The following is a 14,003-nucleotide window of genomic DNA, read 5'->3' as shown; positions in this document are numbered from 1 at the left end:
TACTGAGATTGTTAAAAAATGTTGAATTTATTGTAGACATAACGTAAAGTGGGTTAATCGCTCACTTTTTCACCTTTGAACTACGGCTACAGCGCCTCTGGCTTCACTATCCTGTGAAGTGAACAGTGTAGTTCTGAAACGGCAAAGATGCTTCTTGCGCTACTTTTTGCAGTGGTCTTTTTCTTTGGCTTTCGCTATTGTTTTCCCTACTTTTTGCATGACCTTTACTTAATTTATATCAGACTACGGTTAAGGTACCGTATTAAGAAATGCATGAAGACAAATTACACCATTACAGACCACTTTTTGGACGTGGTAAAGACGACACCAAACAAGCCTTTTGTTTATTTCCAAGATGAGTGTTTTACGTACAAACAGGCAGATGAGCTCAGTAACAAAACGGCTCGTGTTTTTCTCCAAAGCGGTCTGAAAAAAGGTGACGTGGTGGCGCTATTTTCTCAAAACAGCCCAATGTTTGTTTGGCTTTGGCTGGGGTTGACGAAGATTGGATGTGTCGCAGCTTTTATCAACTTTAACATCCGATCCAAATCCCTTTTGCACTGTTTTGAAGTTAGCGGAGCCAAAGTACTGGTGGCAGCACAAGGTACGTTGTTTTACGCACAGCTTTACGCACAGCTTTACGCACAGGTGCACAGGTACCAGACTAACAAATGAACAGAGGCGGGTAGTACAGCTACAGGCCTAGGCCTACTCAAAACCTTTCTGATTAGTTTTCAAAGACCATACTTTTACTCTAAAAATATTGTCTATCCTAACGAAAACCTTTTAATTGAATAATATTTGTACTCTTTCCACTGTAAGTCTACAAGATTAGCTTGCCAATATTCGCCAACAAACACATCTGAGGATCGGCCTGTATGTATTTGTTTCCTTCCAATTAATTTCACTTTAGAACTAATTCTAAATCAGATTTTTACATCCGTAGTAATTTGAGTAATGTCCTCGACCTCTTCTTTGTACAATCCCTATTCCAATGAAGTTGGGACACTGTATAACTTAAAAAAATAAAATAAAATACAATGATTTGCAAATCCTTTTCAACCTATATTGAACTGAATAAACTACAAAGACATAAAACGTTCAAACTGATAAACTTTATTGTTTTTATGCAAATATTCACTCATTTTTAATTTGATGCTTGCAACATGTTCCAATAAAGCTGGGACAGGGGCAACAAAAAAAATGGAAAAGTGAGGAACGCTTATAATACACCTGTTTGAACATTTCAGGAGTGAACAGGTTAGTTGGAAACAGGTAAGTGGTGACAGATGATTGGGTATAAAAGGAGCATCCCCAAAGGGCTCAGTCATTTACAAGCAACGATGTGGCGAGGTTCACCACTTTGTGAACAACTGCGTGAGCAAATAGTCCAACAGTCTAAGAACAACGTTTCTTAACGTACAATTGGAAGGAATTTCATCATCTATGGTCCATAATATCAAAAGATTCAGAGAATCTGAAGAAATCTCTGCATGTAAGCGGCAAGGCCGAAAACCAACATTGAATGCCCGTGACCTTCGATCCCTCAGGAGGTACCGTTTTTAAAATGGACATCAATGTGTAAAGGATATTACCACAAGGGCTCAGGAGCACATTGATAGTTAACACAGTTTGTCTCTACATCTCCAAGTGCAAGTTAAAACTGTACCATGCAAAGTGAAAGCCATATATCAACAACAGTCAGAAACGCCACCAGCTTTTCTGGGCCCGAGTTCACCTGAGAAGTGGAAAAGTGTGCTGTGGTCTGAAGAGTCCACATTTCAGATTGTTTTTGGAAATCATGGACATTGTGTCCTGCGAGCCAAGGAAAAGGACCATCCAGATTGTTATCAGCACAAAGTTCAAAAGCATCTGTGATGGTCTGGGGGTGTGTTAGTGCCCATGGGTAACTTGCACATCTGTGAAGGCACCATTAATGCTGAAAGGTACATACAGGTTTTGGAGCAACATATGCTGCCATTCAAGCAACGTCTTTTTCAGGGACGTCCCTGCTTATTTCAGCAAGACAATGCCAAGCCACATTCTGCACATGTTACAACAGCGTGGCTTTGTGGTAAAAGAGGGAGGGTACTAGACTGGCCTGCCTGCAGTCCAGACCAGTCTCCCATTGAAAATGAGCGCAAAATATGACAACGGAGACCCTGGACTGCTGAGCAACCGAAGTTGTACATTCAGCAAGATTGGGAAATGATTCCTCCTGCAAAGCTTCAACAATTGGTGTCCTCAGTTCCCAAACACTTATTGATTGTTGTTAAAAGGTGATGTAACACAGTGGTAAACATGCCCTGTCCCAGCTCTATTGGAACATGTTGCAGAGATCAAATTGACAATGACAGAATATTTGCATAAAAACAAAGTTTATCAGTTTTAACATTAAATATCATGTCTTTGCAGTTTATTCAGTTCAATATAGGTTGAAAAGGATTTGTAAATCATTGTATTCTGTATTTTTATTTTTAAGTTTTACACAGCGTCCCAACTTCATTGGAATTGGGATTGTACTTCTAGTTGAGTAAAATAATTTTTGCAATTGGGTCACAAGTTTCTATCCAGATAACAATTGGACAGCAGGAGTTGGTTACTACTCCGGGCCGTGTCTCAGTTATTTTTCCTCGCTGCCTCCTCTTGTTCCTTTGAGCTTTGGGACACCACTTAATATGGTGCGTTTGATTGACATCTGAACAAACAGAGGAGGCAAGGGAAGGAAACCCTGGAGGAACCATGAGCGAGGGCTCAGATCACACACATCACATATAATAATAATCATAACAATAATCATAATAATAAAGAAAAATTGTCTAAGTGTGAGATCTTTAAAGGACTGTATTGTTGCATCAACACAAGTATGCCTACAGAGGCAACAGCAAAGGATTTTTGACATTAAAACTAATAAAAACATATGTTCAAACACAATTATCTGAAAGCAAAGTCGTTTGCCTGACTTTGATTTAAACGTCCTATAATATAATAATATAAAATATGTCTTAGGGTTTGGACAGAAAAGGCTGTCCCACTGACCTTCAGTTCGCGTTTCCTCCTACCTCTCTCCTCTACTCCTCTCTCCTCACAGTGTGGAGGGGAGGAATCAAGAAGAAGGCAAGGAAAGGGTAATGAGACGCGGCCCGGCTGTCCAATATAGGCTGCTGACAGATGTAGCAATGAAGCAGTTGGTTGTTTCCTTGATAAAGTTTTGCCATATACAAGTGTAGATATTTACAGAAATATAGATGCTCATCGGTTTTGCCTTCTTCCTCAGAGTTACGAGATGCAGTGGATGAGGTCTTGCCCAGTCTTCAGCAACAGCAGGTCTCTGTGTTGGTCCTGTCTGATAAATGGAGCTCCTCAGGGGTGGAGAGCTTTACCCAAAAGATGGACCAGGTCAGCTCTGCACCCCTCTCCCCAAATGTTACGTCTGGTTTAACTCTGCTCAGTCCAGCAGTTTACATCTACACCTCAGGAACTACAGGTGAGTGACCAATACTGACAGAAGGGGGTTAATTAAAGTTACACTGTAGGATTTATTAGGGGTATAATTGATATAATTACCAATTTACCAATCCAGTATAATCAATTATCTTAATTAATAATTAATTAAACGATGTTCTGAAGGTTCGTATATTCTTGTACCCATTCCCATGTCTGGGAATAACATCACTATGAGCTATAGTCATTTGGATTAAAAACACGTCAAAAGATAAGCACTGATTTGGAAGAGAAAACTGGGCATTGTTTCTTTTGTTCTTTGTTCTGGGTCTAACCTGATAAGAGGATGTCTCTGTCCTCTCTGGTCTTAAGTTGGGATGGAACTCCTTGTGTCTGGTCAGTGATGGCCAGTATTTCCTGTTTAAAGACCACCCTTTTTCAGGATGGCAGAGGGTTAACCAATTAACTGATTATAACATGAGTTAACTAGTTGGGTGAAGACGGGGAAAGTACTGAAACTTCCACTAATCACATGGGCAATGTATGAACCAGTTTTACAGAAATAAAAAGATATCTACAATACATTTACAGATCAATACGCAAACAATATTGACAATATTCAGAGTATGAACAGTTTCCCCCGTTCCTCTTCTTCCTGTGGAGAAAGTTACATTGGCTGAGAGTGTTTGAGTGTTTAATCTCGTGGCATTTGATTTGGGTCACAGGGCTCACTATCCACCCCCAGCGTCCCTCCTGACACAACAGGGACAGAACAGGCAAACAAGTAAACAAGAAAACAATAGGAATTACAGAGCTATTACATTACTGTAGCTTATTGAATTATCAGAAAATAAATAAAATTTCATCATTTTGAATCAACACTATAATTTTGGCTAAGTCCACTCAAACCCATTATTTTATGTCATTATTATTATATTATTATTTTGTAATTAAAAATGGTATGTTTATATGTCTACTCTGGGGTTGCTTTTAATGGGAAAATGAATTACCATACTCATGGTTTTAATTTGTACTCCATACATCTATATCTTTTTCCTTATAGCTACTTGAATAATATTTTGAACTGCTACTACTACTGTTACTACTGTTACTACTACTGCTACTTCTACTGCTGGTACCTCACACTGTATTTTATTGTGTGTTTTTTGAGAATAGGTCTTCCCAAAGCGGCCATCCTCAGTCAGATCAAGCTGTTGTTAATGTCTTTTGTTCACATGTCAATGGGACGCACCTCTGATGAAGTACTTTACATCAGTCTGCCCCTTTATCACACCACTGGATTCATCGGTGTAGTTGGAGCTATTTGTCTAGGTTAGTGCTGTCCCACTGTTCATACGTTTTACTGCTATTACATATTACATGCCCAACTGTTAGAAATTAAAAGTAAAATTATTCAGTTTAATTTTATTTTATTTATATGTGAATCCTTCTTGTCTATTTTTTTCTCGCTATCTGGTAAGAAACTTTTACAAATCATAGTACTTTTATCAAAAATGATTCACCCAGTTTGCACGTTTTAAACTCACCAAAACATTTAAAAGTAATCTTTTTTATGAATGAATGTTATTGTGCTACTTGTAATGTTCCGCAGCATGGTATTAAACCTATCTAGCATTTGTTTGATTACTGGTGTTTGTTCAAAAATGCATTGAATAACAGGCATTCTTACTTTGGGGGCGGTAACCTCTCCACAGATCTGAACTTTGATCTGTAACTTGGCCTGGTTGTGTCCCGTGTGAAAAGTTTACCATACCTCCAGACAAACCAATAACATCTCCATTGTGACAAGCAGAAAAGTTACATAGTGCATCTTTAAAGGGTCTATGTTCTGCTATTTTCTGGTCTATGTTGTAATCTTGTTTTGTCATCAGACACATACCTAAAGTTTTGTTTAATGCACAAATCCTGCATATTTAGATTGTATTCTTTTCTCAAACAGAAAACACTCTGTTCCACCTCGTGATGTCATGTAGTAATACAGGAAGTGCTCCACTGTGTTTATAAACCTCATACACCTTCACTAGAATCATTTGGATAATTTCAGCTCTGAAATTGCCAATTTCTACTGAACAAAAGGTAAAAGGTGACTTAAACTACTGCTTCATGAACTCACAAGGTGGAACAGAGCATTTGGAGCTTTGGGGATGCAGAGCGACTAATAACTGGGATTACTCAAACTAGTAAAGTGAATGAAACAATTCCAGGTATGTTTTGATCATATAACAACATTCTAATATGGCTTAAAGTTCACAAGAGTCAATTTTGCGCAATTTAAAAAAAAAACAAATTCCACTTTAAATGCATCTATGTTTCTAAAATTTAATGCAAATAACCAATACTATAATTGAATTTTGTTTGTAGGCAGCACTGTGGCCCTGAGGAGCAAATTTTCTGTGTCAAATTTTTGGAATGACTGCCGAAAATACAACGCCACTGCCATTCTGTACATTGGAGAGACTCTGCGCTACCTCTGCAACACACCTAAGGTTCAAGTAGTTCATTAATCATGCATTCACAACAAATTTACAGATTTTATTTTTTACTTTGTTTATTTTTTTAAAAGAGCCTCAATGATCGGAATCACAACGTTAAACTTGCGATTGGGAATGGCACGCGGCCTGATGTGTGGAGGGAGTTTTTAACGCGGTTTGGTGACATAAGGGTCATAGAGTTTTATGGAGCGACAGAGAGCAACTGCAGCTTCATCAACTACTTCAGGAAGATCGGGGCTGTCGGACGGGACTTCTTTTTGTATAAGGTCTTTTCAATCTCGTTGCTTAAATTGCACATGACAGATTAAACTACTCACTTCACTAAAACATAGTTAAGAACTATATAGATTTTGTTAAAAAAATCTTACACTGTTTTTTTTTTTAAATAGTATTTTTTATTCCGTAATTCCATGTAATTCCTTAACTGTTACACAGCAACCATAATGTTACCAAGAGCCAAAGCATGTCGATATTGTGGAACAGTTCTGGCAAAGTAATACCATCTCCATAGAGACAATCAGGTGGTAGACCAGGGGTGGGCAAACTTGGGGCCCCGGGACACGAGATATATATATATATATATATATATATATATATATATATATATATATATTTAAATATATATATATATATATATATATATTTAAATATATTACATTAGAGATTTTGCTATATCTTCATCAATCAGTCCCACATGGCAAGTCACAGTTCTGCGGGACAAACTGATTTTTTCAAACTTACCTTAGGTCTCCGGGCACAAGACACCTGCCGTCTCTACCATGCATTCTTTTAAAAACACACCTTCGGAGAAAGGCTTGCTAGGTTTTGCTAATTTTAATGCCAGTAAAAAACTTGCCTTGGTATTTGACTCTGGAATCAGTTTTTGCCCGGTGAAAAAAAGGTTGCTGAGCCTGTAAATTGGCTGCGAACCTCTGAGCCGTAACTGCCTTGTTCCTGCGTTGACTGCTTGCTAGCGTAGTTGGCATACTTCGTAGCAAAGTGACGGCTGATATTGTACTTTTTGAAAACCGCAACAGTTTCTTGGCATTTTAGGCCTTTGATTGAACTTCAGTGAAAAAATATTTTGTTGTCCACTCCGTATCAAACAATCGTCGCTGTCCGTCCACTTTTTTTTCTTGATAAGCTCATTTTTGCAGAAGGGCTGATAAGAGAATAATACATGTGAACAAGGTTGATGTAGCTGACATGCGCCATATTTTGAGAATTACATGGGAAAGGTAAATTGAACAAGGTTTACCCTTACCTATTTTAATATAATTTGGTCACGTTCAGCGGGCCGGATTAATAAGACCAAAGGGCCGTGTGTGGCCCCCGGGCTGTACTTTTCCCATGTCTGTGGTAGACCAAAGTTTCATAGTAAACCTTTAAGTACAAATTTAGTTCAATGGCTGGTTCATATAACTGGTGTTGTACTCTTCTCCTTAGATTTCAGGTGAATATTCAGATATAATAATTTACAGTTATTTTGAAATAAAATTAGGTTATTTACACCAGTGTTTTTTGGATTAATTCCAAACCAGTAGACTACAGTATGATTATTTATATTTAATTCTTACTCATTACTTTATTTGCAGTGGATGAATCCTTACGCTTTTATCAAGTTTGATGTGGACAGAGGAGAGGTGGTCCGAGATTCATCGGGATTCTGCGTCAAGGTTGCCAGAGGTTTGTTATTATTACTGTCACAATATTACTAAAGCAAGCTTACTATGACTACAATGATTTTTGTTTATTTTAATGAAATGTTACACGGTTTCTCAATGTCCAGACCTCAGCCTGGATAAACGTAGACGTTTGCATTAGGGAGGGCATCAGGACGTAAATACAACAATCAATATGTTCAATTAGAATGTAGTTCAAAATCTGCTATTGGGACAGGCAGTGTGTCATTTAACTGCTTGTTGGCCAAAGCTCTTCCTATGAATACTAGTACATATAGTGCCATGTGGGTATTTCTGATAACCTTTGCAGTACTATGTGTTGGGACACTGAAAACGTCTTAACAGAATAGGGGCTCCTTTCTAATAATTTAAAAAGTCTTAATTAGTAGGTTGTGTTCATGTGACGATCTAGAAAATTGAGCTGGTGGCAGGTCAGAATTATATGGTTGAATTTACTGTCAAAATACAAACATAGTATTTTGTCCTGGTTTATGGTTGATATTTCTGCAATTACTGGGGTCTATTCACATAAACCAAAAACTCTCTTAAAGTTCAACATCTTCTCTGTCAGTATAAACAAAAAACAAAACAAAAACTAAACTCCAGGACTTTAAGGCATAAGAGTAATATAGCAAGTTTGTGGAGCCAATCCCCAACAAATAATGATAAGGTTAAACTTTTTTGAAAGAAATATCCAATCTCCCATAGTTATATAGGCCCCTGCCCTCCATCAAAAATTATGACAACATGAAGTTCTTGGACGTGAATGCAACCTATTCTTCTGTCAGTTTGTTTATTACGTTCATATTTGCGTAAAGCTTCAATATGTGGAGGGGCCTGTGGTATCTGAAATGGTTTGGTCGTAATGTGCAAAGTACAGTTGTTGTCTGTCCCTAGCTGAGTGTGGCGTGAGTGAGACTTTTCTATTAGTCCTTTGTTCTCAGCCCACTGTGCAGTCCAACCCCTGCCCCACAAGCTTTGGAGTCCGCACACTGTGTTCTGACCAATGCAATGCCGTTAAATCTGTTATAAAAGTTTAATCTAGCTATTAAGGGCATCTGGTGTCAGAGATGGATGTGATTAATCGGACTTGAGACTAGTTAACTATTAAAATATTTTGATCGTTGTTAGTATCTGGACTATACAGACACTTAAAAACATACCAAAAAAAAATAAAGTAGTGATTCACCATAATACTTTTTATTCATATTGTAATGATCAGATATTTTGTGTTTAGTTCAGAGTTGACACCTTTTATTGTTCTGTGTGTGTTGTTGTTAATATAGCTGCTTTTGTGTGTGACGCTATGCTGACAAGTTGATGTGAATATTCTATGCATGAGTTACTGGTCTGTTTTGGCGACTGGCTCTAGTGAGTTGAGTCTGCTGTTGCTTTGCTCTTGTTTTGGTGTGGGTTATGGCCTACAGTAGCCCTTGTGTTCAGAAAATACACAACCAGAAGAAATTTGGCGTGTCTACGTACACCAGAAATATTCTGTTTAGAGGCCTTTAATCACCATCTCATTCTGCAGTAAAATGAATCGTTTGACTAGTTGACTAATCAAAAAAATAATTGCTAACTAGTGAAGGTTAAGGTTAAGCTATTATTTATTGTCCCCATTGGGAAAATTATCCTCTGCATTTCACCAGTCATTCAATGCTGCTGGGACACCTCATCAAGACCCATCTCCATGATCTTGTGCTTGGTCTGAATTACCTTAGCTGAAGGATTTTACCCAAAGGAAACCCACCCAGAGACGGGGAGAAACATGCAAACTGCGCACAGATAGATCTTTTCTTTTATGGGGTTTGAATATGGCTGTTCCGTTCCAAAGTTGACACAGTGAATCCTGATGTGCAATGATTTATAGATGTTTAGTTGGTCTAATCCTTCAGAATCCCTTCCTAAAACAAACATTCAGAACATGCAACAATGCTTCCTTTTGGCCACAATCTCAATAGTAATTGCCATTGTTTAAATAAAAGTGGCATAACATGTATTGTATAGGCTTGGGTGCTGTACAGTTAATATTGGTTTTGTCTGTTATTTTTAGGTGAGCCTGGACTGCTCGTGTCCAAAATAACTCCTTGGGCCCCTTTCATTGGATATATGGGAGATATGAAACAAACTGAATCAAAACGTCTTCATAACGTTTTCAAAAAGGGGGACACGTATTTTAACACTGGAGACATGTTCTTGGTCGACAAAGAAGGTTTTGTTTACTTCTACGACCGAACTGGAGATACTTTCAGGTTGATTGGTTTGTAAACAATCTAATAAATAATAATATATTTTAATGAGCTTGACTTTTCAAATTATTTTTTAGATGGAAAGGCGAAAATGTGGCAACAACAGAGGTAGCGGACATCTTGACCATGGCTGACTGTATACAAGAGGCCAATGTGTATGGAGTCTCAGTGCCAGGTAAGTTGTATTATTAATTTGTAATTAAAGGTACACTATGTGACATGCTTTGCCAGGAATGTCCCACAGGATGAAATTAAACTATTAAACCTATCATCTATTTACATGGGTTGAGCCCACCAAGCTAAGATACAGGTCAGATCTGTGGAGAGGCTCAGGATGCAGTTTTTTTTCGAAGTGTTGTTATTGTGTTATTATGTTGTTGTTGTTTTTTTAGCAATAACATCTGTAAGTAAATAAATGCATGTTTGTTAAATGCATGTTTCACATACTGTGGAACATCCCAAGCAAAAGAATGTAACGGGTAGTAGACTGCCGTGTCAGAAAGAGGCAGACCTCTTGAAACAAAACAACTCACCACAACGTTTAGTAGATCAGGTTTGAGGCCTTAGCGCCGGCGTTTTCCAGCGTGAGCAATGTAGCCCTCTCACTCAAAGGCAGAGATGAGGCAGGAAGGGGCCCTCCCCGGGTGGCCAGCCACTGGATCACTGTCACAGAAAAAGAACCGGACGAAAGGGTATGCTGACAACGCCAAAATTGTTGTGGAATTTCTAATAGTAAAAACCTTAAAAATATAAAATCAACAGAGAAGTTGTCTTGAATCAAAAAGTCTGGTTTATTGAATCAATTGTGCACAATCGTCAAAGAGCTGTTGTCCCTAGCAGTGTCGTCTCGCCCTCAGCTGACACATGAACATACATATAGTGTATTTATACCATCAAAACAATAATACCAATTTAGTCTAGTCCAAGTGGCTCGAGGCCGTCCATAACAATACAAATAAAGATTTATGGTAAAGAAAGCCATAACATTATGTAGTATTTATAGTATAGTATCAGGTACTTTTTTAGATTTTATCATCATTTTTCAAACATTTCACTATCTACAAATTGCAACATCATGGGTGGTCATATAAAAGTACTGTAGTATGTTTCCTTAATTTTGTAACATTTAGATAGTGTCATTTAAGGGGTTTAATTTGATCCAGTAGTAATAGTAGTAGTAGAAACTCACACCTGTCACACTCTACCTGGCACAAGCAAGGCAAATAACAGCATGCTGGAAGCCTGAGGCATGGCTTTTTTCTCACAAAAGGTTTAATTATATTCTAAGTGTAGTAGTATTAGTTTAACCATGGGTTCGGTGTAGTTGTAGTTTAACTATGGGTTCAGTGTAGTAGTAGTTTAAGACGTCACATCACTGACAACATGATTATAACCCATTACTGAGTTACAGTAGTTTTAGTTTAACCTTACTAGCCAGTTCTTTTTCTTGCATTTTAATTACAAACAAAATCAAGTGAAATGGACATAGTGTAAAGTATGTGTTAATAACGTGGTGTTACAAGTGTCCACCTTTGTTACTGTTGTATTACTATTTTATTATATTTGCTCAGGCAATGAAGGCAGAGCTGGGATGGCTGCTATCGCACTGAAAGAGGGACTTAAGTTTGACCCTACAACTGTGTTTAAACACGTGGTTAATCTGTTGCCAGTCTACGCCAGGCCACTTTTCATACGCATTCAGGTATAACTATTTATACTTCAATAATAACCTTTTTTCAGTCTTTAAATATCTATTGTTTTTGCAGGAGAGCTTGAGTATTACCGGCACATTTAAACATCAAAAGGGAAAGTTAACAGAAGAAGAATTCGACCCAAATAAAATATCGGATCCTTTATATTTTCTGGACATGAAAGAAAAAGATTATGTCCCGCTGACAGTAAACATTTATGACTCCCTGGTCACAGGAACAATAAAAGTTTAACACTTTTGATTCACTTTGAATAAATCACTAAGTAACACACTTACGCAATGTGCCTTTAAGGGCCTATGCGTGTTCAGACAGACCTGACCAATAGTGTATATATTTATTTGGAAGAAAGGCTCATCCTAGTTCAGCAGTATTGCAATACAAAACAAGTTATAGTAAAGGAACAGGCAAATTATGGACGGTATCTTTTTTTTATCTAAGCTCAGGATTTTTTTTCTAAATAAAAAATAATTGCAAACCCCATAGCATTTTACCCAAAATTACACTGTAAGTTCAATTTAAAGTTTAACCTCTTTAACATCATATCCCAACACATTGTAGAGTTGGTTCCTGTTGGGAGTCCACAGAGACTGACGCCTACCTCAGCTGCTATATTAACGACAGACAGACAACCCTTTGCTCTCATTTATAGTCGCTAATGGGCTCTCATACATACAGAAGCGTAGAACGGACAAAAGTGGCTTAAACATTTTTAAAGGCTTTTTCGTTATTTTAAGAAAGTATGAAGTTAAAACAAGAACATTTTTAAATGTAAAACATAATTATTACAGGATATAACAACTTCAGACTTCAGTTTCTTGTTTTAATGTGACCATAACCCAAGCTATGGCTCAATCCTATTTGCCATGCTTGAGTAACATCTCCATGCGGGTGAAGGCATGTGCACTTTTGGGAAATAAAAAGAAGCGGGGCAGGGGAATCAGTGGCAGTATGTGGGACATCTTGAGACCAGAGTGTCCAGGCACAGAAGCGCTCTCCAAAGTGGTTGGTTAATGTACGTGGCACCGGCACAGACACACATGTGCACAGATCACTCTTTGATCAGTGCCACCAACCATTTGGAAAGGTGCACACCGACATGCCATAGCAGCCCAGAACCTGTAAAGGTGTACGTGTACCTTTGGCTATGCACAGACAGACACACTCTTGATGTCTGCTCTGGATGTGGGCTCTGTTTATGGGCTCTGAATGTAGGCTTTGATCTCCAGGTGCATTGACACATCTAAAAGAGAGGGGACACAGATCTTATTGCAGAAGGTCTATATCTACAAGTCAAGAGGACTAGGAGTGTCCTGTGGCCTATCCTGTCTCTAAACATGCGCAAAATGAGAAGTGCTTGGGCTTATCTGATGTTCCCCTGTGCATTGCTACACATTAGACAGACTCTGTGCTCTGACCTGCTTGAAGTGATTGGCCCCTGTTCAGTGCATTGGATATGACCTAATATGTTTGCTTAATATGTTCGCTTAATATGTTCGCTTAACTTGTAATGATTGCGTTTTAATGAGAAAGTGTTCTGGTTTATTCATAATAACGAATAAAGCCTGTAAATATGTTTAATCCACCTTTGACAGTTTTACATTGCCATATATATGTGGTTGTGCCTTGCAGCTTATTATACATATGTCTGAATAATGAAAGTATAAAGTAAATAATGATAAAAGTGTTTTCAAGAGTGTGTCCTAACTTGCAATTGTTTTTCAACAGCTCCATTTTAATATTGATTTATTTGTTTTATTGTATGCCAAAGTGGAAGTTACAAAGTCAACAACGCATCACTTTGGCCCTTGTGCTCTTGCTGTGATTAAATAAAGGTTATATGTAAAAGTTAAAGTATATTGTACACGCTTTGTCTCATGGAATCACTCACAACTTGACATGTGCATGTGCGTACACATCCAAGTATTTCATTCAAGTTTATTACTTGGTCCATATATAACTTCAGTGTAAAAAACATGCATTACTGCCCATTGTGTAATACTGTGTGTTAAGTTCAAAAGTACCAAGACTGAAATCCTCTGTATCTCGTCGGTGTTTAACCTCGAACCTCGAGCTCTTTTGGATCGCCCCATACGTTCAGACAAATGAACGCAGCAGAGGATGACACGCCTACCTCTTTCTCAGATTGCGAATTTCTGTCGAGGGTTGCCATTTCCTGCGCTTCTGGAAAAGTGTTTTGAATAAGTCTGTAACTGCTGTTTGCTGCCTTTGAGCACACACGGACTACACTGTACATTTTTAAACTGCAGTTATCTGAAAATGCTGTGAATGAAGTAAATCCTGTTGTTTTCCTGCGTTATTTGTTCATTTGCGCGCGTACGCCTCTTGCGCAGGTAAGACGCGTGGAGCCTTTCTTGGCGCTGATAAACAGACCACACATTTTGA

The 14,003-nt window shown here is 38.1% G+C and overlaps 1 protein-coding gene across 1 annotated transcript; it reads left to right on the top strand.

Annotated features, from left to right (window-relative positions):
* Positions 1–130: 130 nt before the first annotated feature.
* Positions 131–13,448, top strand: LOC117371949 (long-chain fatty acid transport protein 2-like). Its single transcript, XM_055222535.1, has 10 exons — positions 131–604; positions 3,278–3,487; positions 4,621–4,776; positions 5,827–5,951; positions 6,029–6,223; positions 7,553–7,643; positions 9,693–9,891; positions 9,966–10,063; positions 11,460–11,590; positions 11,655–13,448. The coding sequence occupies exons 1-10, from the start codon at positions 148–150 to the stop codon at positions 11,829–11,831; spliced, it is 1,839 nt and encodes a 612-aa protein (XP_055078510.1). The 5' UTR covers positions 131–147; the 3' UTR covers positions 11,832–13,448.
* Positions 13,449–14,003: the final 555 nt, after the last annotated feature.

The sequence above is a fragment of the Periophthalmus magnuspinnatus genome, chromosome 6, assembly GCF_009829125.3.
Source record: "Periophthalmus magnuspinnatus isolate fPerMag1 chromosome 6, fPerMag1.2.pri, whole genome shotgun sequence".
Taxonomy (NCBI): domain Eukaryota; kingdom Metazoa; phylum Chordata; class Actinopteri; order Gobiiformes; family Gobiidae; genus Periophthalmus; species Periophthalmus magnuspinnatus.
The sequence above is the reverse complement of the archived record's forward strand: the minus strand, read 5'-3'. Positions and strand labels throughout refer to the sequence as shown.